Source organism: Emys orbicularis, chromosome 4 (genome assembly GCF_028017835.1).
Source record: "Emys orbicularis isolate rEmyOrb1 chromosome 4, rEmyOrb1.hap1, whole genome shotgun sequence".
Lineage (NCBI taxonomy): Eukaryota > Metazoa > Chordata > Testudines > Emydidae > Emys > Emys orbicularis.
In genome coordinates this window covers 143,513,278-143,535,993 of record NC_088686.1, presented here as the reverse complement: position 1 = coordinate 143,535,993, position 22,716 = coordinate 143,513,278, and the positions used below count along the sequence as shown (strand labels likewise).

Genomic DNA, 22,716 nt, shown 5'->3' with positions numbered 1-22,716 from the left:
GGTACAGCTGGACGGGGGAGTGCCAGGACACAATGAAACAGCTTTACATTCAGACTTGGTTTTGACCCGTGCTCAGGGTCAGAGTGCCCCCATCTTTGAGATACCAGCGTGTGCCACCACGGGAAGGGAAAAGCGTCCTGTCTGCATCCCCACCATCCTGTCAGGAGAGAGGCAACTCATGGCGTTCTCTGTAGTGTTGCCTAAGGGCAACATACATTGCATAACATACGTATTGTTGGGAAGGCAGATGGCCTTACTCAGAGATTGAGGCACCACCATCGCCATCCGGATCTATTCCAATGATGCTTAGCTCCCCTTGCGGGCAGGCAGGATCTCGGCAATAGAGGGAGCAAAGAAGCCTTTTGCTCAATGCTTATGAAAGTAAAACGTTGACCCCTTGAGGTTTTTCTAAGCCTTCCGTTTTTCAGCTGTGGTCTCAGTGGTTTTTTTCCCCATCCTGCCTTAGGAAGCCAGCTGCTCTGCTGTTGGGCTCTTTACCCTGCAATTACTCTTCATCTCTTTCCTGAACAGCCCAGTGTTGTTAGCTCTGTCTCTAGCACAAGGAAACCGAGTTGGCTGTGGGGGCGGAGTAGGCAGCAACATGTCTCTTAGCAATGCAGGTTCCAGAGCGAGGGAGGGCAGGCTCCCTCCCTTAGCAGGATAAATCAGTCTGTCCTGCTCCGGCAGAAGCCAAGAGCATGTGATGCTGTCTTTTTCTGGGGTTGGCGGAGGAGGAAGGCAGTGGGAATTTTGGCAGCATAACGTCTGTGTTTGCACCCCACACGCGGAGGGGATGGTCTTGTGGGTGGGGCATTGGACTGGGACCGAGACCTGGGTCCAGTTCCTGGCTCTGCCAAACACTTCAAGTGACTGTCCAACATTGGATCTCTCTGTGCCTCCGTTTCCGTGTTTGTAAAATGTCTTGTCTGTTTAGAGCATGAGCTTTCCAGGGAAGGACCCTCTCTTACGAGGTGTATATACAGCCCCTCGCACAATGGGGCTGTGATCTCAGCTGGGCCTACAGCGTCCCAGAGAAGGTTTGTTCTAGTTTCATGTATTCACGGGCTACACAGAGTCAAAATGTCCAACTGCGTAAATAATGAAATAGCTTTCCTGAAATTCACTTCAGAACGAAGGTGTAGCACAGTTAGGCTTCTCCGATAACTGACTCTAACCGGTCTGCGTCCGTTCATAAGAGCAGGCCCTATTGGTCTCAGTAGATAGACGCTTGATCTATAGTTGAGCAGGCTCTTACGGTAAATTTTTTACACACCTGGCGGTGCTCCGGGTCTTTGGCAGCACTTCGGCGGCGGGTCCTTCACTCGCTCCGGGTGTGTTCGGCGGCACTGAAGGACCCGCCGCCGAAGTGCTGCTGAAGACCCGGAGCGCCGCCCCGTCAGTAAAAGCGCCGCCGGGTGAGTAAAAGTGCCGCAGCGGGTGGCGCCTTTTTTTGTGATCGCTTCCCCTGTTCGTTCCACCTGACTACGCCACTGCTCTTACCATTGACGAAGAGAGGCACAGTGTTCAAATCCTGCCACTGCCTTTGTGCTGCGGTAGGAGGTGGAGGATGACTCCAGTCATTGCTATAGGAAAACAGAGGCTTTCCAACACTTGGGTCCACTTTGCAAAGAGCTTGGCGGTCCCGCGGTCTTGAAACGGAAGGAATGGAGCCAGAGCTGGGGGTATAGTCAAAGCATTTGAGGCTGGGGAGTTACAGTTATTACCAGTTCTGTGTTTCACCTGCCACAGATGTACTTCTGAAGGAAGGAGAGCTAGAAATTAAGCTCCTCTACAGTCTGGCTGGTATTCTATGGAAGTGCCTTGTAATCCCAGTCATGGAACAGGAACTCACAGTGCTAGGTGTTGTCCAAACAGAACAAAAAGACCATCCTTGCCCCCAAAGAGCTTACCATCTGCAGCTGTTACCTTGTACCAAGATTCTGAGAGAGAGAGTGTGTGTGTGTGTGTGTGTGTGTGTGTGTACACTATGTATAATACATAAACTCTTTTTGTCTTGCAGCACTGGGACGTGTTCAAAAATGTGACTGAAGTATTTATCCTGGTTCCTGCATTGCTGGGACTGAAGGGGAACCTAGAGATGACGCTGGCATCTCGTCTTTCTACAGCTGTGAGTTATCTGGGATGGGATGGGGAGGGAAATTCCATGTCTGCTTGTGTTTGTCTGTGGAGAGGAGGGGAAAAGAGAGCTGTTGGGGGGGGGGGGGCATGTAGCCGTTGCCCGTGGACTCCTTTGCACCTTCCACTGACTTTGTGGTGGCTTAAATCACTGATGGATTTGCCTAGATATAGACACTTCATTATGCAGTTGCTCTGAACTGTATCATTGTGGGTTTGCCAGTCTCCAGGGCTCCACCAGTTTCCTCTCTCTATCCCAGGCTGCACCAGCTCTCCCCTGGCCAGTGCCACTGCCAGTCCATTCATTTGGCTTGCCCTCCGAGGGGGGGCCTCGCTATGCTTCTCAGTGAGTTTTCAGTATTGCACGGTAGCGAGTGTTCCTGAAGTCCGGGTAAATGTCACCCCTCCTCTTCGTGATTCCATCCAGTCAGAGCAGTCGAGACATTTCCTGTCTGCCCCCTCTCTCTTTGTCCCTGAACTATCTTCACGGGGATCCCGTGCCCAGGACGCCAGCTCACGCAGCTATTGCCCTGCCCTGCTTTGATTAGCGGGGTACTGAGTCATGAGAGAAAGAAGAACCATTTTTTGGGATGCAGGGGGGGGGGGGGGAAGAGAAGAGCCTGATTTTAAGCATCTCCCATAAGCAGGGGGGCCTTTGGGATCAAGTCAGATGAGCAGTCAGCAAAAATGGTGCCTGTCACAGTTCATGGCAACTACACCTGTTTTTCCCCTCAGTGGTCCAGCAAGGGCACGCACTGGCAGTTGCCATGCATGGATGGAGACACACTTCTCTCCCTTCTGACTGGGGTATCTTCAGGCTGAACAGTTCCCTGCCTTCACTGTGTTATTCCCAGCTCAAGACAGACTGTCTAAGCAGACCCCAGCACCGAGACTAATAACAGAGTAACTGACACAGTTAGGCTACTGCCCAGCTCTTTCCCTGCACTTATTTATTTTTAGGGTAAAAACATTACAGAGAGAACCTATTAAAAACAATAAAAGAACCTACACACATGCTAATAAGCTTCCCAGGGATCACCCCAACTCCGACCTGGGTTCTGCCAATTGATAGTCCTTTAAACCCCCAAAGGGGTCTCTTCTATGGGTACAGGTTCGTAATAGCCTCAGCTCAGCACTAGCTCACTCATGTGAAGTTTAATCCATCTTTTATACAGTTCAGGGGTCTTTGAATTGGAGTTTCCAGGAGCAGGTATTCAGTAGACAGTGGATTTTTCTCCCCAGAGCATAGCTTAAAAAGGCCTCTCTAATACCTCCTATGAAGCCTACTTCACACACATTGTCACAAACTCTCTCTTTTTTTTTTTTTTTTTTTTTTAAGTTCCTAACACTTCCCCAGGGTTTACATTAGTCAGTCTCCTGGAAAAGTTACGTGCAATCCTACAATAACACATCAACAATTGCATGTTTAATCCATGGACCCTGAAAGTATTAAACTTCATTCGATAAGGTGTGTCCAGAATGTTGCGGGAAATTGCTCTCTGTCACAGTGGCCATTTTGTCAAGAGCCTGGCAATTCAGGAAGGTGTTTTGAATATGAGTCGAGCAGGAAGACTGTTTAAAGTCCTAAAGCCTGGTGTACGGCTCTCCCCTGCCGTGAGTGCTGCTCTGCCTGGAAGCATTGCTGGATCCAGAAGGGGGTGGGTGTGTTTAGCTGGGAGAGTTCTGATCTAGTTGAAAGGGATCTGATTTGTGCTTCAGGAAACTAAATTCAGAAATGCCCCAAAAGCAGGCTGGGGAAAGCCTGTGAGTGGCAGAGGCTGCAGGGCTTTGAGAGAATCGTGCTGCAGGGGCAAGGTTGGAGGCAAGTTCTCCTGTCCAGTGGAATCCTGCAGAGAGCATTGGCATCCTAGCTGGAAAACCTCTGGAAGTCAATGGAAGGGCAAGATCGGGCATTGCCTCTGTGTGAGTGTAATGGCCAGATCCATAAAATAGTGAGCTTCCCGACTGAGATGGGGGCAGGCGCTCCAGACTGCCAAGACAGGACTAGGCTAAGCGCCTGAATACCAAGTTAGCGCGGTTATAACTGAACTGCTTCTCATCAGTGCTCTGGCACTAACGGAGCATTCTGTCCCTGTAGCTGAGCTGGGCAGGAGGCCTGGAATCCTTTCCTGTTAGGGATTGGAAATTCTCCTCCCTTTCCATAAAGCCCATTCTTCCAGGGCGTGACAACAGGTGACTGTTGGATGTTTCCATGCTTCACAGCACATCCCACAATGGGGTCCACAGCTGTGATTCTTCAAGCACAACAGTACCAGCTGCTTGCAGCTCAACTCTTACCTCTCTCCGCCCTCTGAATTAACACGTTCAGAGTGCAGCCCTCAAAGCAAACAGCCCGGACCTGGTCTTCGGGGGACAGAGGCGCAGGAAACTGTGCTCAGAAATTGCTGACTCAGACTGCTACCCAGGGAGGATTTGGGGGGCGAGGCATTCGCAGGACTTCATCGAGCACTGTCAGGTTAGAGGGGAGCAGTGAGCACAGCTGGCAGAAAGCCTGGGCAGAGTTGCGCGTGTCTCTGTCTCTGCCAGGCCTCTTTAGTATGTCTGAGCCCTGACCCAGGGGAGTAATGCCAGCTGTGGTTCCGAGACCAGCTGCCCCTCCTCTGCCTCCCTGACTGACTCACATGGCCCCTGTTGTGCCCCGATGCCAGCAGGCCAAGTGCATGGCTCTTCCTTGTAGGCAGAAGAGCAGGCTCTCAAAGTATTCTTGACTTCATCTTCTGCTCTTCCTGCTGCAGCCCCTCTCCCACACTGAACAGCCGCTACATTTCCATGTGTCCTGCAGGACCTTGCCCCGGTGCACGGTGACGCTTGTGTTGCCGCGTCACGCTGGCTCAGTGTTCTGGAGGCGTCTAGTTTGCAGAGAGGTGGGTTGCTTAGTCTCTAGCCCCCACGTCAGAATCGGGGCTCCCTGGCCAACATTGGGGTGGGTAGCGAGAAAGAGGCTCTATCTGGATTAGCTCTTGGTTCAGCTCTGCCTGTACGGTGAAGCACAGAGGGCATCCTACCGCTACAACTCCCCAGCTGGTTACCGCTGACTAGAACAACTCCTCTTCCTCCTTGAATCCAGCCTCTGCAGCTCTTGGCCGTGGTGCCCTTGCTCCTAAGAAGCAAGCAGAGATCTGGCCGGGAAATGACATTGCCAACTACCGGCTGGCACGCCGCGCCTGCTGCCGAGGCTGTCATCTCGGTGCCAAGCTTCCTTGTCTCCAGCTGATGGTGGGAACAAGCTTTCCCCTCCTCATTGTGCCGGGTGGGAGCAGAAGCCAGCTGTGATTCTGCCAGAGGCAAAGGCTGAGTGGTGAAGCTAATGTCAGTGCAGGCCAGACTTTGTTTGCTCTTCCACTTGGGGAAACAAAACCCTTTGTTTCATCCTCATTGTTTGGAGCATGTAAGGGATGTGAGGTCTTTTGGGGGGTGGTGTGGAGGAGCGAGCAGTTTCCTCAGCTAGCTGGCTTGGCTCTGTCCAGCCATGCACTAAGCATGCAGCCCCCACTGCCTCGCTGGGATCAGAGCTTAGCTCTTCTGGGACAAAGGCAGAGTGCACTGCTTCCTCCATCCCCCACCTTCCCAGCAGTGGTGCTGGCCCAGGGCTGGGGCCTTAGCAGGGAACCGAGACTGCCCATGCTGTGCAGAAAGTCAGGGGAATGCCAAACTTTCCTATCTCCCTCCATGTCCACGGCAGGGCCACAAGAGAACCAGGGCACAGAGAGAGCGATGACCCAGCCTATCTGCCTCCCTCTGACGCTCTGTGCCTGCGAGCAGCCCTGTCTGTGCCAGCTGGGTCTCCTTGTGCCGCCTACTGACATGCCATGACCTTGATCTGACTAGTGTGGAGAAATTAGCGTGGCTTCCGGCCCATAGGGGATCAGTTATAGCTTGGTGCATGGGGGGGGGAATGACACGCTGCCTTTTAAACTGTTAAACTCCCTTCTGGCCTCCTCGGGGTCTCTTCGGCATGCGCGTGTGATGGGATCCAACGACCCATCTGGCTTGCTTTTTATTCCCCTCTTGCTCTGCTCCTTCCTAGGCGTAAGAGGCCACCTGTAGAGTGGCAGCGGAGAGCCCTTCTCAAAGGAATCGCTTGGGACGTGGTCACTGTGCTGGTTCTGCAGGACAGCAGCCTGGAATGGCTTCTGCAGGCTCCACATTCCTCATTAAAGCTGCATTAATGCTCCCCAGCCAGTTCCTTTCACCATTAGGAAGCAAAACTTTCCTGTTAGGGGATTAAAATCTTGTTGCTACTGACTACAGCCAGGTTATGTTAATCCTGACCTGATGGCAGGAATTTAAGATCCAGCTTCATACTGAGCTAAAATACCTGTGGGGTATGTGCTGATTGTTCCTGTAGTTGCCTCTCTTTTCTCCCCCCCCCCCCCCCTGCATTGAACTGGCCAGACTGCAGAAATTCCTGAGAATGCCCCTTAAACCCAGGCTCCCTTAGGGTATGTCTACACTACGAAATTAGGTCGAATTAATAGAAGCCGGTTTTATAGAAATCGGTTGTATACAGCCGATTGTGTGTGTCCCCACATAAAATGCTGTAAGTGCTCTAGTCGGCGGACCGCGTCCACAGTACCGAGGCTAGCGTCGACTTCCGGAGCATTGCACTATGGGTAGCTATCCCACAGTTCCTGCAGTCTCCGCCGCCCATTGGAATTCTGGGTTGAGATCCCAATGCCCGAATGATGCAAAACAGTGTCGCGGGGGGTTCTGGGTACATGTCGTCAGGCCCCTCCCCCTCCGTCAGAGCAACGGCAGACAATAGATTTGCGCCTTTTTACCTGGGTTACCTGTGCAGACAACATACCACGGCAAGCATGGAGCCCGCTCAACTCAGCTCACCGTCACCATATGTCATCTGGGTGCCGGCAGACGTGGGACTGCATTGCTACACAGCAGCAGCAGCTAACTGCCTTTTGGCGGTAGACGGTGCAGCATGACTGGTAGCCTTCATCGGCGATCTGGGTGCTGGCAGCCGTGGGGCTGCATTGCACCAGCCCTTGCCTTTTGCCTTTTGGCAGTAGATGGTTTATTACGACTGGTAACCGTCCTCGTCTTACAGCAGTGGCTGTCGATCATGGGCACCTGGGCAGACATGTTCAGTCCAGCAGTGGCTGGAACTCCGTATGTCCCCCAGTCCCCCATCCCCCCAGTCATATTCTGCTACCTTCACAATGATGATGATGGCTATCAGTCGTAGTATGCCATTTTCTGCCAAGCGCCCTGTTGGATCATCGCACATTAGCAGAGTCTTCCCTGAGCAGCAGATCGTGCAATAGGCCTGAAGGCTACTGCCAAGCGCCCAGTATTTGCTGCCAAGCACCCAGAAGATGCCGAGGGCTATCAGTCATGCTGCACCGTCGTCTTAAGATGTAAAAAATAGATTTGTTCTGTATTCATTTGCTTCCCCCCTCCCTCCGTCAAATCAATGGCCTGCTAAACCCAGGCTTTTGAGTTCAATCTTTGGGGGGGGCCATTCTGTGTGACAGTTGTTTGTGTTTCTCCCTGATGCACAGCCACCTTTGTTGATTTTAATTCCCTGTACCTGTACGCCATGTCGTCACTCGCCCCTCCCCTGGTCCGTCAGATACTAGTTTCGCACCTTTTTTCAGACCAGACGCCATAGCTAGCACTGAGATCATGGAGCCCGCTCAGATCACCGCGGCAATTATGAGCACTATGAACACCACGCGCATTGTCCTGGAGTATATGCAGAGCCAGGACATGCCAAAGCAAAACCAGGACCAGCCGAGGAGGCGATTGCAGCGCGGCGATGAGAGTGATGAGGAAATTGACATGGACATAGATCTCTCACAAGGCACAGGCCCCAGCAATGTGGAAATCATGATGTTACTGGGGCAGGTTCATGCCGTGGAACGCCGATTCTGGGCCCAGGAAACAAGCACAGACTGGTGGGACCGCATCGTGCTGCAGGTGTGGGATGATTCCCAGTGGCTGCGAAACTTTCGCATGCGTAAGGGCACTTTCATGGAACTTTGTGACTTGCTTTCCCCTGCCCTGAAGCGCCAGAATACCAGGATGAGAGCAGCCCTCACAGTTGAGAAGCGAGTGGCGATAGCCCTGTGGAAGCTTGCAACGCCAGACAGCTACCGGTCAGTCGGGAATCAATTTGGAGTGGGCAAATCTACTGTGGGGGCTGCTGTGATCCAAGTTGCCAGGGCAATGAAAGACCTGGTGATATCAAGGGTAGTGACTCTGGGAAACGTGCAGGCCATAGTGGATGGCTTTGCTGCAATGGGATTCCCAAACTGTGGTGGGGCCATAGACGGAACCCATATCCCTATCTTGGCACCGGAGCACCAAGCCACAGAGTACATAAACCGCAAGGGGTACTTTTCAATGCTGCTGCAAGCCCTGGTGGATCACAAGGGACGTTTCACCAACATCAACGTGGGCTGGCCGGGAAGGGTACATGATGCTCGCGTCTTCAGGCACTCTGCTCTGTTTCGAAAGCTGGAGGAAGGGACTTTCTTCCCGGACCAGAAAATAACCGTTGGGGATGTTGAAATGCCTATCGTGATCCTTGGGGACCCAGCCTACCCCTTAATGCCATGGCTCATGAAGCCAGACACAGGCAGCCTGGACAGTAGTCAGGACCTGTTCAACTACAGGCTGAGCAAGTGCCGAATGGTGGTGGAATGTGCATTTGGGCGTTTAAAAGCGCGCTGGCGCAGCTTACTGACTCGCTCAGACCTTAGCGAAAAGAATATCCCCATTGTTATTGCTGCTTGCTGTGCGCTCCACAATATCTGTGAGAGTAAGGGGGAGACATTTATGGCCGGGTGGGAGGTTGAGGCAAATTGCCTGGCCGCTGATTACGCGCAGCCAGACACCAGGGCGGTTAGAGGAGCACAGCATGGCGCGGTGCGCATCAGAGAAGCTTTGAAAACGAGTTTTGTGACTGGCCAGGCTACGGTGTGAAACTTCTGTTTGTTTCTCCTTGATGAACCCTCCGCCCCTCCCCCCCACCCGGTTAACTCTACTTCCCTGTAAACCAACCACCCCCCCTCCCCTACCCTCCCCCCTTCGAGCACCACTTGCAGAGGCAATAAAGTCATTGTTACTTCACATTCATGCATTCTTTATTAATTCATCACACAACTAGGGGGATAATTGCAAAGGTAGCCCGGGATGGGTGGGGGAGGAGGGAAGGAAAAGGACACACTGCAGTTTAAAACTTTAACTCTTATTGAAGGCCAGCCTTCTGATGCTAGGGCAATCATCTAGGGTGGAGTGACTGGGTGGCCGGAGGCCCCCCCACCGTGTTCTTGGGCGTCTGGGCGAGGAGGCTATGGAACTTGGGGAGGAGGGCTGTTGGTTACACAGGGGCTGTAGCGGCGGTCTCTGCTCCTGCTGCCTTTCCTGCAGCTCAACCATACGCTGGAGCATATCAGTTTGATGCTCCAGAAGCCGGAGCATCGACTCTTGCCTTCTGTCTGCAAGCTGACGCCACCTATCATCTTCAGCCCACAACTTGCTCTGTTCATCCCGCGATTCAGCACACCACCTCTCCTCTCGTTCCTATTGGGCTTTTCTATAATCAGTCATTGACTGCCTCCACGCATTCTGCTGTGCTCTGTCAGCGTGGGAGGACATCTGTAGTTCTGTAAACATGTCATCACGTGTCCTTCGCTTTCTCTTTCTAATCTTCACTAGCCTCTGTGAAGGAGAAACATTTGCAGCTGGTGGAGGAGAAGGGAGAGGTGCTTAAAAAAGACACATTTTAGAGAACAATGGGTACACTCTTTCACGTTAAATTTTGCTGTTCACATTACACAGCACATGTGCTTTCGTTACAAGGTCGCATTTTTCCTCTTATATTGAGGGCCTGCCGGTTTGGTGTGAGAGATCACTCACGCAGTGCCAGGCCACAGATTTCAGCTTGCAGGCAGCCATGGTAAGACACAGTCTTTTGGCTTTTTTAACCTTCTTAACATGTGGGAATGGTTTAAAACAGTAGTGCTCTCATTTCCCATACCAAGCACCTGTTGGGTTGGCCATTTAAAATGGGTTTGCAATGTAAAAGGAGGGGCTGCGGTTTCAGGGTTAACATGCAGCACAAACCCAACTAATTCCCCTCCCCCACACCCAATTCTCTGGGATGATCACTTCACCCCTCCCCCCACCGCGTGGCTAACAGCGGGGAATATTTCTGTTCAGCAGAGCAGGAACGGGCACCTCTGAATGTCCCCTTAATAAAATTGCCCCATTTCAACCAGGTGAACGTGAATGATATCACTCTCCTGAGGATAACAAAGAGCGATCAGGAATGGATGTTGTCTGCATGCCAGCAAACACCGGGACCATACGCTGCCATGCTTTGTTATGCAATGATTCCAGACTACGTGCTACTGGCCTGGCGTGGTAAAGTGTCCTACCATGGCGGATGGGATAAGGCAGCCCTCCCCAGAAACCTTTTGCAAAGGCTTTGGGAGTACATGAAGGAGAGCTTTCTGGAGATGTCCCTGGAGGATTTCCGCTCCATCCCCATACACGTTAACAGACTTTTCCAGTAGCTGTACTGGCCGCGATTGCGAGGGCAAATTAATCATTAATCATTAAACACGCTTGCTTTTAAACCATGTGTAATATTTACAAAGGTACACTCCCCAGAGGTCCCCTGTGTGCCCTCAGGGTCTTCGGTGAGTTCGGGGGTTACTGGTTCCAGGTCCAGGGTGACAAACATATCCTGGCTGTTGGGGAAACCGGTTTCTCCGCTTCCTTGCGGCTGTGAGCTATCTACATTTCCTCCATCCTCCTCTTCCGAACCCTCTTCCCTGTGTGTTTCTCCAGTGAGGGAGTCATAGCACACGGTTGGGGTAGTGGTGGCTGCACCCCCTAGAATGGCATGCAGCTCCGCGTAGAAGCGGCATGTTTGCGGCTCAGCCCCGGACCTTCCGTTTGCTTCTCTGGCTTTGTGGTAGGCTTGCCGTAGCTCCTTAATTTTCACGCGGCACTGCTGTGCGTCCCTGTTATGGCCTTTTTCCTTCATGGCCTTGGAGACCTTTTCTAATATTTTGCCATTTCGTTTACTGCTTCGGCCTTCGGCCAGCACTGATTCATCTCCCCATATGGCGAGCAGATCCCGTACCTCCCGTTCTGTCCATGCTGGAGCTCTTTTGCGATCCTGGGACTCCATCACGGTTACCTGTGCTGATGAGCTCTGCGTGGTCACCTGTGCTCTCCACGCTGAGCAAACAGGAAATGAAATTCAAACGTTCGCGGGGCTTTTCCTGTCTACCTGGCCAGTGCATCTGAGTTGAGAGTGCTGTCCAGAGCGGTCACAATGAAGCACTGTGGGATAGCTCCCGGAGGCCAATAACGTCAAATTCCGTCCACACTACCCCAATTCTGACCCTCTAAGGCCGATTTTATCGCTAATCCCCTCGTCGACGTGGTGTAAAGAAACCGGTTTAAAGGGCCCTTTAAGTCGAAAGAAAGGGCTTCGTCGTGTGAACGTGTCCAGGATTAATTCGATTTAACGCGGCTAAAGTCGACCTAAACTCGTAGTGTAGACCAGGCCTATGTCTGAAGACTTATTTTCAGGCATGGATGCTCTTCCTTCCTGAAGAGAATGGCACCCACATGCCACGTGCCCTGGTAACTTGAGGCCTGGGAATAGATTTCAAATGAGAGTAGAATGCCGCAAGAGGAGGGGTGTTACCCTGGAGTCATGGTCACATTCCAACTTGGGCAGCTGTTCTCTTTTACTAAATTGACCCGGCCAACTCGTTTGGCTACGTTGTTTTTCTTCCCTTCCTGTCCTGAACAGTTTAGAGTTGCCGTGCTCCACCCCAGAAATGGCTGCATTTCAGTAGTGGATGAAGTGCTTTGTCAGAGCCTCTGCAATCGCTGGTTTGGAAGATGCTATGGAAATGTACAAGAAGTGGCAGGGACTGGGCAGTGGGGAAAGAATGCTGATTTGAGCTGCCTGACCTTGATTTCTCTCTGGCACAGAAACTGGAGGGAAGGAAACTGCCACCATATCCCTTCTAGCTGTTAACGGCCTTGTTTGTGCTTTAGGGAACCCTTTACACACTTCAGAGTGGTAGCCGTGTTAGTCTGTATCAGCAAAAACAACGAGGTGTCCTTGTGGCATCCTAGAGACTAACGAATTTATCTGGGCATAAGCTTTCGTGGGCTAGAACCCACTGCATCGGATGTTCTCCTGGATCTGCGTAGGCTCGTGGCTTGAACCAGGGGCTAGCAGTCAGGATGCCTGGGTTCTGTTTCTGACACTCGGTCACTGTGACCTTTGGCTTGTCACTTCCCCTCTCTGCATCAGTTTCTGTTATTAAATTGGGCCCCACAATCCTTGCTCTGCATCTCTGGGGGTGCTGTGATACTTAGTGTCTCTAAATCGCATAGAGACCTGCAAAGGACAGTATGGCAGGGCCTTCTGCAGTAACTCTCTGCTCAAATGTTGCAAAACAGCAAAGTTGTCTGCTGCCAGATTACAGCAACTTTCAGTCTGTTCTGTTTAAGCTGATTAGTGTCTTTTGCAGCCACCCTGGTGCCAAAAGACCCCCATGTGCTGTGACTGCTTCCCACCACTCACCAGGCTTCCACAGGGCATTAGCTTTGTTTACCGAATGTTATTTAACAGGAAAAACTCTCATTGCCATCACCCTGGCCTTCCTTATCAGAGCTTAGGGTCCGATCTGATAGCAGAGCTGGGGTATTGAGCCCTTTGGCCAGCTGTGGGAGCAGCATGACCCAGATGGGTGTGAGCCAGAATTGGTAGTGAGACGTGGTATTAGGAGCTCCATTGGGAAAGCATCAGCAATGTCTCACTCCCCATTCCAGCGTGTGCTAAAGGGGAAATGGAGGAGGTCCTGCCACCGTCCCAGATTCGCTGGCAAAGTCTTTGTAGACCCTGGTCTCCAGAGCACTTGGCAAACCCTGAATCCTTGCTCTGCCCTTGTGGCATACGTGTTAACCTGGCTTCTGCAGCTAGGAGAATGGAGGCAATTAAGGGGGACTGGAGTGTGGCTCTGGACTTAGAAATGGAACATTCCTGCCACCCTGTTCTGTGCTCAGAGCAGTAGACCAAGATAGCTGATACCCAGCTCCTCCTTCACTGATCTGTCAGCCGCTGGGTGCAGGAGTCTCTTTTGTCTGCAAGAATTGAGGACCTTGAGAACCCCGAAAGCCATAGAGGAAGCCCTCTTGACTCTGTAGCTCATTCCCTTCTCAGCTGGAGGTGGGAGGCGATTGGCCACCTTGCTCGTGTCCGCATCCTGCTGCTCTGTTCCTATCACCCGGCTGACGCGTGGGGCCGTTAGGAATGTCACAAACAGCGATGGAATGCTAATTTTTTCTTCTCTTGAACCATCATCCCGGAGGGCTTGGGTCTCAAATTGTTCTCCCCTGCCCCACGCCAAATGTACCACCACTGTGAACAAGTTCCCTGAGCGCTAGCCATCTGAGAGGGGTTCAGTCTAACCGATACCATGGTCTCTTCCTACAGGCTAACATCGGGCACATAGACACACCCAAGGAGCTCTGGAGGATGATAATGGGGAACATGGCTCTGATTCAGGTAAATTGGGGGAAATGGGGCTGGCTGTGGGGGCTGTGCAACAGTGACACTGGAAGGAGAGTTTAAATACTGATGCAGAATGTCTGGTGGAAAAGCAAACGGTGACTTCTTGTGCCGCAATTAATCCTCCCTAAAAGTTTCCCCCACTGGTATATTGCGGTCTCTTCTTCCTCCCAACTAATCCAGGTGGGACTGGGACTGGTTTCTCTCTCTTCCCAACCTATGTCTGGTTTAACCTCTTATGTGTGCTAGGTTCAAGCTACAGTGGTCGGTTTCCTGGCTTCGATTGCTGCCGTGATATTTGGCTGGATCCCAGATGGGCACTTCAGCATTGGCCATGCCATCCTGCTCTGTGCCAGTAGTGTCGCCACAGCCTTCATAGCTTCACTCGTGCTGGGTAAGCCTAAACCCTCGGCCGCGGCCGCTCAGTCTGAGCAGCGGTGCCCTTCGGCTCTCACCATTTCTTCCTCTGGGCCTAGGAATGATCATGATCGGAGTTATCATCGGATCCAGAAAGATAGGGATCAACCCGGATAACGTGGCCACGCCCATTGCTGCCAGCCTGGGGGACCTCATCACCTTGGCGCTGCTTTCAGGGATCAGCTGGGGCCTCTACATAGAGCTGGGTGAGATGTGAGAGATGCATATCCCCTCCTAACGTGCGCTGCAGCATTTCCCTGGCATCTTGCCCTCCATTCCAGCTTTTAAGGGGATCTATGTAATGCCTGATCTTGAGGCTGTCTCTCTAAGGCATACTCAGAGATGACCGAGGGGAGGGGAGAGAAATGTAAAGGATCTTCATAGACCACACAGGTGCGGAGAGGCTTGGGGGTGCTCTGGGTGCACCCTGCCCGTCAGACAGGCAAGGGCTACTTTTTGGCAAATGCCAGAAGCTAGAAAGCATCCTTGGCGTAAGGCTTGGGCGGGTCCCTAGTAGCAGAGCTGTGGCTGTCTCCTTGGTTGGGACATGTCTTCAACGACATTCCAAGGAGAGGGCAGGCGTGGCTGCTAGGTTTTGCCCAGCAGGTGAAGGCTGGACGGGGTGAGAGGCTGGGAACCGGGCTTTTCCTAGAGGGCACGTCGTCAGCAGCGGTAAGAGCTGATCCAGAGAGGGCAGCCTTGACAATAGCATACCTCCTGAAGGCGGGGTGGCCATGTCTGGCTCTCGCAGACTCCCAGGGCCTGAGGTCAAAGGGGAAATGGGACCAGGTCTGCTGTCCAACACTGCTGTTGAGTAGTGACCCATGACATCCGGCAGGAGGGCTTGTTGACCTGTTGCTTCTCTTTTCAGAGGACAAAGCGTACGTGAATCCTTTGGTGTGTGCCTTCTTCATAGCCCTGCTACCGCTCTGGATCATCATTGCCAAGAGGAATCCAGTAACCCGGGAGGTGCTGTACTCTGGGTGGGAACCAGTCATCATTGCCATGGCTATTAGCAGGTAGGAAGGCACGAAATGACTGTTTTGCCCCAGCCTTACCAGGAAGGGACACCCTGGCTTCCCTTCAGGTGCTTGCCCGAATGGTGCATGCTGTGCATAAGAAACTGAGATGGTGGAACCGAACCCCTTCAAATGTTAACATTCAGATCTACAGCCCATGCCCCTCTCTAGGAATAGAGCAACAGTGGCACATCCCTCCAGCATAAGTGGGCTAATTCTGCTCCTAAACCTATGCAACTGTCGGAGGGTGCTCCTCTGGATCTGAGAGCAGGATTTCACCCGCTGTATGTCAAACAGATTTTAATGTGCACCAAACAAGTATCTCCTAAAACAGGGCCCCCAAGTACCTGTCTGTTTGCTGTCACCTTAGCATCTAAGGGTCCCACCTGGGATCAGGGCCCCACCAGGCTGGGCACTCTACAAACCCATAGTGAGACAGTCCCTCTCCCAAAGAATGGGGGGAAGAAAGTATTGTTATCCCTGTTCTACAGGTGGGGAGCTGAGAGACAGAGAGATCTAGTGACTTGCCCATAATCACATAGAGAGTCTGTGGCACAGCCAGAAATTTAACCCAGACCTCCTGAGTCCCAGTCTAGCGCCTTCACCACAAGAGCCATCTCTAGGAAGTGACTGCCCCAGACGGGTTTGTTACAACAAAAGGCTCTTTCTACACTAGGTACACAAGGATTTACGATCTCTGTTCCTGTTGGGGAATTTTGTCTGACTGAAACTTACAAACCAGCTGGTGTGATGTGTGCCAAAATGCAACTTGCATCATGGGAAAGCACCCCCTACCTGACTCTGCGGCTCCTGCCAAAACTGTCTTTTACTATGACACACTAGTAACCCTTTTCCCTCGATGCTCTGATATTACGCACCAACTTTAAGAGGCCCCAGAGTCCATGTGCAACTGCTGCCATTGCGTAAATGGGTGTAGATGCCTGTGACGTGTGTACAGTTGCAGTAACCAGCCTCACAAACAGTGGGCACTGCTTCTCATGCCTACATAAGTGTGACCATCATAATTGCTTGGGAGTCTCTGGATGTTCTGAGTGGTCATTTTCTCTTGGGCATCAACTCCTTCAATGTCTTCCCTTGCAGTGTTGGAGGGCTAATATTGGACAAAACTGTGTCGGATCCAAACTTTGCGGGGATAGCCGTCTTTACGCCGGTGATTAATGGTGAGTTCCCTTCTGCTCTGCCAATGAGCCTCTCAGCAGTCCCTGCCAAACAGTGGGTAGAATCTTCAAAAGCGCCCAAGGCCCATTTTCAAAAGTGATTTAGGAGCCTGCATCTGTAGATGCCAATGGGATTTTGGCTCCTAGGCTTGAGACAGGGTGTTAGAGCAACTCGGCTGCTCTGCTGTGTGGCTGCTGCTCCTGGTGATAGATTAACATGAGGGAAGGATCTCAAGTGATCTACCCTTGAGTTGATACTTCAGCAAAGATGCACCTATGCACGTAAGTGTCTTTGAATATTTTATCCAGTCTGATGCCCTTTCCCTGTTCCTTGAGCTTGGGTCTGAAACTTCTAGTGCCTTAGGCTTCTTTGCTAATAGAACTGTGGGTCTGCTCATTATCTGTATGTCGCACACTTTTTAAAAAATGCTATGAATCTCTTGGGCTTGTGGCAGTGAGTTCCGCAGGTAATGCTCTGTGTTTCAAACAAAATTCTTAGCAGTTTTCAACTTACTGCCATGACTGGCCCATTGTTTTTGTGTCCCACGCACTGCACTTAAGGCTCTACAATAATGCAGTTGCAGCAGGGGTCATAAAGGGGGCTTGTAGAGCAGTGTCCTTTCTCTCTGGCTTTTTGCATTCTGCAAAAGTGGAATGTGGGCCAGAAATCGAGGGCTGACAGCTCGATCTGTAACTGAAGCAGTTGCAGCTGCTTTCTGACAACACAGCAAAAGAATTCTGCCTGCGAGGAGCAAGAGAGGACTCGTTCACCTGCTGGTCTGGCTGTTCCGGAGGCATTAAAAGGGTTGAAGTTCAAAGGCCAATAGAGTTTAACTTGGCTCCTGAAGTCTCAAGTGCGCCCGAGTTCTGCGGGGGTTGAGTTACGCGCCCGCTCTCACTGCTCCCCTTCTGGCCTGCAGGTGTCGGTGGCAACCTGGTAGCTGTCCAGGCTAGTCGCATCTCCACTTACCTCCACATGAGCGGAATCCCGGGCGAGAGCTCAGAGATGGCCCCGCGCAAGTGCCCCACCCCCTGCAGCACATTCTTCAGCTCAGGTATCTGTTCCTTCTACCCAGCGCCATGCGCTGGGGCTTTCCGAGCTAGGGGACTTCCAGTTCACTTCACCGGCATCCTGAAATGGCTTGACGATTAGCTGGCTCAGCTTGCACTGAGGGAGGGGTCACTAAGCAGCAAGGAAGGGAAATGGGAGCTGAGACCTGCTGGGAGGCAGAGAGACCAGGCGCTGGCCTGGCCTTTGCTCTTGCTTACAGAGACAGTGTCAGTGCTGTTTTGGTGAGGTGGAGCGTCCCCGCTGGGTTAGGAAAAGAAGGCCGCCTCTAACTCCCCAGCATTGGAATGACTTCTTCCCCGCCACCTTCTAAATCCTCACCAAGTGCTTTTGGGCTGCAGAAGCTGCCAGCCAGCGACTCGGCTTGGCCTGGCCAGTATAACTGAAGCTCCAGAAAAGGTTCCTGTTAATATAGAGGCTCCATAATGTTTCCATTATTTAGCTGCAGACCCAGACGTTTCAAGTGAGGATGGACATGGTGGGGGGAACGTTGCAGCGGGAATCCTGATTTGCATTTCATGCAGTGCACGTGCTGAGATTTATTCTCTACCATGCCTGGGGCAGCCCGTAGCCTGGGACCGGACTGGCCTGGCCTCTGGGGGCAAGGCAGCCCCCAGAAGAGTGGCCTTGTGGCGCTGAGCCCGGTGCTTTACGGTCTCGGATGTCAGCATTATCTGTTACAATGTGTGTTGGGAGACGTCCGGTGTGGCTGTGCTGGACAGAGGGTTGGAAAAATGAGCCCCCAAAGGGGGCAGGTACAGCCCTTGAGAGCACCAAGCACCTTGCTTTAGTTGCTCTTATGAATTCCCCTTAGTAAATTCAGCCTCCCAATGAATTACGGAAAGCTGCGTACTGAGCACCTGCTGAAAGGTACCACTTTTATGGCCACTGGGATCTGTGTAGAGCCTCTTCGTTCGCCTGTCCCTTTTGGCCCTGTCTGTGCTAGGAGCAGAAGTGTGTTATCTCTAACTGATCCCAGTACGGGTGGGTCTCTAAGCCAGTGTTCAGAGCTCCGGGGCATTTCTGTTACGCTCCTTGCACTTAGCACATAGAGGTGTGGCTCCAATATGCTGTGGCATGTGATCGGACTAGAACGTAGTCTGCTGATTAGTGGACACATCCATGCTGGCACCCAGGGAGCTGGCTGCAGAGTTCCATTATCTGTTTAAATCCTGAGCTCCATCCTCTCAATTTCCCTCCAGATGTGAATTCCCGCTCTGCCCGCGTGCTCTTTCTCCTGGTGGTTCCTGGGCACTTGGTTTTCCTCTACACCATCAGCTCCATGCAAGGCGGGCACACCACGCTCACCCTGATCTTCGTAGTCTTCTACATGACAGCTGCACTTCTCCAGGTAAGAGATGGCTTTGCCTGACCCGTCTCCTCTGCGTGAATCGTTGCAGGGACTGCGATCCCCATGCTAGAATAACGGACACTAACGCACCACCTGCAGTGGAAAACTGGCCATCTGCTGCAAAGGGGTCACCTCCCGTGCTCCTGAAAACAGGGTTTGTCTCATTTAGAGTTGCAGAGAAAACGGTTTCCGCACCAGTTCGGTGGGACCCACTGGCAGCCGCCCCTCAGTGTAGACAGACCTCAGAAGTGGGATGGAGTGAGGCACTTTCTCCTCAGTAAGGGGAATCTGCATGGGGCAGAGCTATAAGTACAGATGACGTGATTCTTGCACCTGGGACGGATACAAAATATCCCTTTATTTGCATTTAGCATAATGCCTGCTAGCCCCAGTCATGGTCCAGGACCCCGTTGTGCTAGGCGCTGTATAGCCGCAGCACAAAGACTATCCCTATTCCAGGGAGCTTACACAAAATACCCCTTCCCTTGACTAGAGAGAGAGAGAGCGCATGAAATGGGCATCTCCTGGCCCCGATCTAGCGCTCCTCTTGCATCCCAAATGCCCCTCAGAGAACAGAGATGTTTGGGATGCGCAGTGTGCTCCTTGCTGTTCCGAACACTCCACTGCACACACAGCTCTCCCTCGGGAGGGGGCGAGATCAAGCCACGTGTGACAGACGCCGGTCACCTCACTTAACATGTGACTGGGAGGCGTTTGGATACTACGGTGCTGCGGGCGGCAAAAGAACCTTTGTAGCTGGAACAGTCAGGTGGGGCTGGCTGGTTCAGGGTGCCTCTCTCTATCCTCGTCTGTTGTTACATTCCTCCCTACAGCGCCTTCCCTGCAGGGAACCCACTATCTCACAAATGGTTGTCACAGGAGTAGAATTAAAATTCCCATAGAACAGAGCAGCACATCGTAAACTGAGGTGCTTCTGTCTGCTTCGGCAACCCTGCGAAGATGAGTGCATTAGACTCCCTTCCGTGCTCAGGGCACTCATTCTGCTTACCTGCTGCTTTCCGTAGCTTTGCAGCCTACACTTGGCTTTTAAAATCCTCAGGAGCAGGAAACTCGCCTCCTTGGCTGTAAAGAGCTGTGAGCGCCTAGCGGGGCTGTAGCAGTGTTCAAACGGCTTGGCAGAGAAAACAGGATGTGAAGTGTGCAGTGTCTCCCATGACTCGTAGGGCTCTTCCTCCCTTCCCTGGGCCTTTCCCACACAGGAGAAATCTGGCTGCACTGCCAGCATTGGGCTCCCATGCTCCTAACCGATTCTATGTAAAATAACAATCAGTGCTTGAGGTGAGGAATGTGCACTCAGGGATATAAGGGGGGATTTTTGGCGTTTCAAGAAACTCAGGCAGCCAATATATCCCTCCCCTCCTACACAGGCAGACAGAGGGGAGACTGTGGCCAAGGAGTTATCCTACTAAACACAGCCACCTCCTGGTGCTTGTGGAAGTTGTTGCTGGTTTTAGCATCCCCCTAAAATCAACAACCGAGCTGAGCTCCAGGAAATGAGTCAGAGCATCCACAAGAAAGAGAAACAGAGCGCACTAGACAAGGCAGCTAGTCTAAGTCGCGAGCCCCTGCTGTGTGCTGGACACATGAAGGGAAGTCCTTTAGCAACCACTTTCTAAAGTCCCTGGTGCTCTTCCCCCTGCAGAAAGTGAGGTGCATTGTGGGAAGCTACAGGCCTGCGAGCAAAGTGGGGGCTCATGGGTAACTAAATGGATTGTAGTGAAGGAGGGGGCCTTGGCCTAATCCTTCCAGCCCTCACTCCGGTCACAAGTTGATGGCTTTAAATGTCTGTACCTGATCTGCTAGATGCATTTGTGAGCATTTCTCCTGGCTTTGCTTAGGACTCAGTGTGAACCACTGACTTGGGATACCCTGAGTGTTGTCCTAGAGCAAAGGTGAGAACGTGACCGTCTGGGGATTCATGTCACTGCTCAGAGACGCTGTCCTGCCCCCAGGAAGCCAGGACTCTGCTGCTCCAACTCTGCTCCCCTTTCGCTAGGCTTTCTGCTCACCTCTGAGGCACCCTGGTGTGAACTGTGGATTGGATCCTGCCTCTACTTCCCTGGCTCTGTGTCCACTTGCTCCTCTTTTTTTTTTTTTTTTGGTTAGAGTTGTGACCTGAGCTGCAAAACTTGGATCTGGGTCAGAGCCTCCTCATTTTGGAGGCTTTCAGCCCACATGCAGTGAACTCTCTCGTACACCTAAAATAAACTGATGGTGATGCATTGGGCATAGAGCAGTAAGGGGAGGTTTTCAAAGGCACATAGGGGAATTAAAAACCCAGCTTACATCTTCTTGTGCCCCCTAAATGCTCACTTGCAGGCATGCCCCTTTCCGCCCACAATCTGAAATGTACCCACCATCAAATCTTTGGTTTTCCCTTGCTTGAGGATGTTCCTCTTAACAACAAGACCCATCTCTTACTCCTCTAAACTATTCCTTAGGCTTGAATGGGATTAATAGGGGCTCGCACTTCAATCAGGCTGAAATGCAAGTGCCTGAATATAGAGGAACTTGGGAAGCTTTGTCCTGGGGAAGAAAGGGGCGTGACAGTCTGGATTAGTAGATAATATGGCTCTTTCCTCTTGTCTGTTTTCCAGGTTCTCATTCTACTCTACATTGCCGACTGGATGGTGCATTGGATGTGGGGTAGGGGCCTGGATCCCGACAACTTTTCCATCCCTTACTTGACGGCGCTGGGTGACCTGCTTGGGACAGGTCTCTTGGCTCTCAGTTTCCACATTCTCTGGCTCATCGGTGACCGGGACACGGACGTGGGAGACTAGCTCTCCCCTTCTTTCCTCCTTCCCTTCCTTCTGTCTCTCTTGGGACTTCAGCTTTGATCCTGGATTCTCATTATTTTCAATGGGAATTTTATGTGGTTTATATTTCAAGCCCAGTTTGTACAGAAAAATCTAGTTTTAGGAAGGACACAAAAAAAAGTGTAAGAGACAATCACCAAGTGCAATTTTATAGCAGTAGCATCTGAACCAAGGTTCTAGTGGAAATGTTGATTGAGTAGTCGGATCATAAAGGAAACCCGCACCCATCACTAGAGGTGAAGCGTCACTCTTTTGGTTCATAAGCATTCAATGTTCAAGATACGATTCAGGTTTGTTTTAATTATAAACTGAACAGGCACCTCCCAGGAGGGAACACTCTATAAATTAGGATTTGGGACATCCCCAGATCCTCCCCCAAAGCCCCACTTTATGCCTGGATTCTAAATCAAAGAAGATTCTGGTTAGAGAACTAGCTTGAGTGTGCCAGAAAGAGGCCTTTTAAACATCCACTCCCACCCCCAGATGCTTACAAGGAGCGCTCACCCGGTTTATTTGAGGCTTTAAAACATAACCCTAAAGTTGCTGGATTTTTAATTGTATGTAGGGCTTTAGTTTTCCCTTTAAAAAGTCTGAAATGCATTCCTCTTTCCAGAACACACACCCCGCACTCTTGTAGTGGCTCTTATTTTCTGATACTGGGTCAACTTTTGTGTCTTTCCCACAAGCTCCTTAAAACAATGCTGTTTTTCTCTTTTTTGGCTTTTCCCAGAGAGCTGGGTATTACGTGCAACAAGTGCGAAGTGATACTTGATGTGTTGTGTAGATTTTGACCTTCTTCGCCCTAAGTGAGGCTCAGTTTCAGGGGGTGATGGTGCTGCTCAATATATTGGCACTCTACCACAGCCACATAAGTATGGCAGTCTTGACTCTCTTGGGAGGGAGTGGTTTGCTTGGAAGACCACCCCCACCTTGCCCTTACTGTGGGCCAAGCAAGACCGCAACAGCCCAGCCAAGTGTATCTGTCATGACCAGCAATAGACCCATGCTGCAAAATTCCAGTCTGGAATTGGCTCAGAGCTTTCCCTGCAGTTCAGTGCTAGAGACCTGGTTTAAGGCCAGGCATCAGGACCCGCTCCAGGGTTTTTGCCGCCCCAAGCG

General features: G+C 51.7%; 1 protein-coding gene across 1 annotated transcript in view; it reads left to right on the top strand.

Annotated features, from left to right (window-relative positions):
• Positions 1–22,716, top strand: part of SLC41A1 (solute carrier family 41 member 1) — a 31,954-nt gene extending 9,238 nt beyond the window's left edge. Inside the window, exons 2-10 of the mRNA XM_065402971.1 lie at positions 2,021–2,128; positions 13,649–13,720; positions 13,973–14,117; positions 14,200–14,346; positions 15,012–15,159; positions 16,261–16,340; positions 17,258–17,392; positions 18,609–18,757; positions 21,376–22,716. Of these exons, the coding sequence (XP_065259043.1) occupies positions 2,021–2,128; positions 13,649–13,720; positions 13,973–14,117; positions 14,200–14,346; positions 15,012–15,159; positions 16,261–16,340; positions 17,258–17,392; positions 18,609–18,757; positions 21,376–21,561 (1,170 nt within the window). The 3' untranslated portion in view covers positions 21,562–22,716. The remainder of the gene's footprint in view (positions 1–2,020; positions 2,129–13,648; positions 13,721–13,972; positions 14,118–14,199; positions 14,347–15,011; positions 15,160–16,260; positions 16,341–17,257; positions 17,393–18,608; positions 18,758–21,375) is intronic.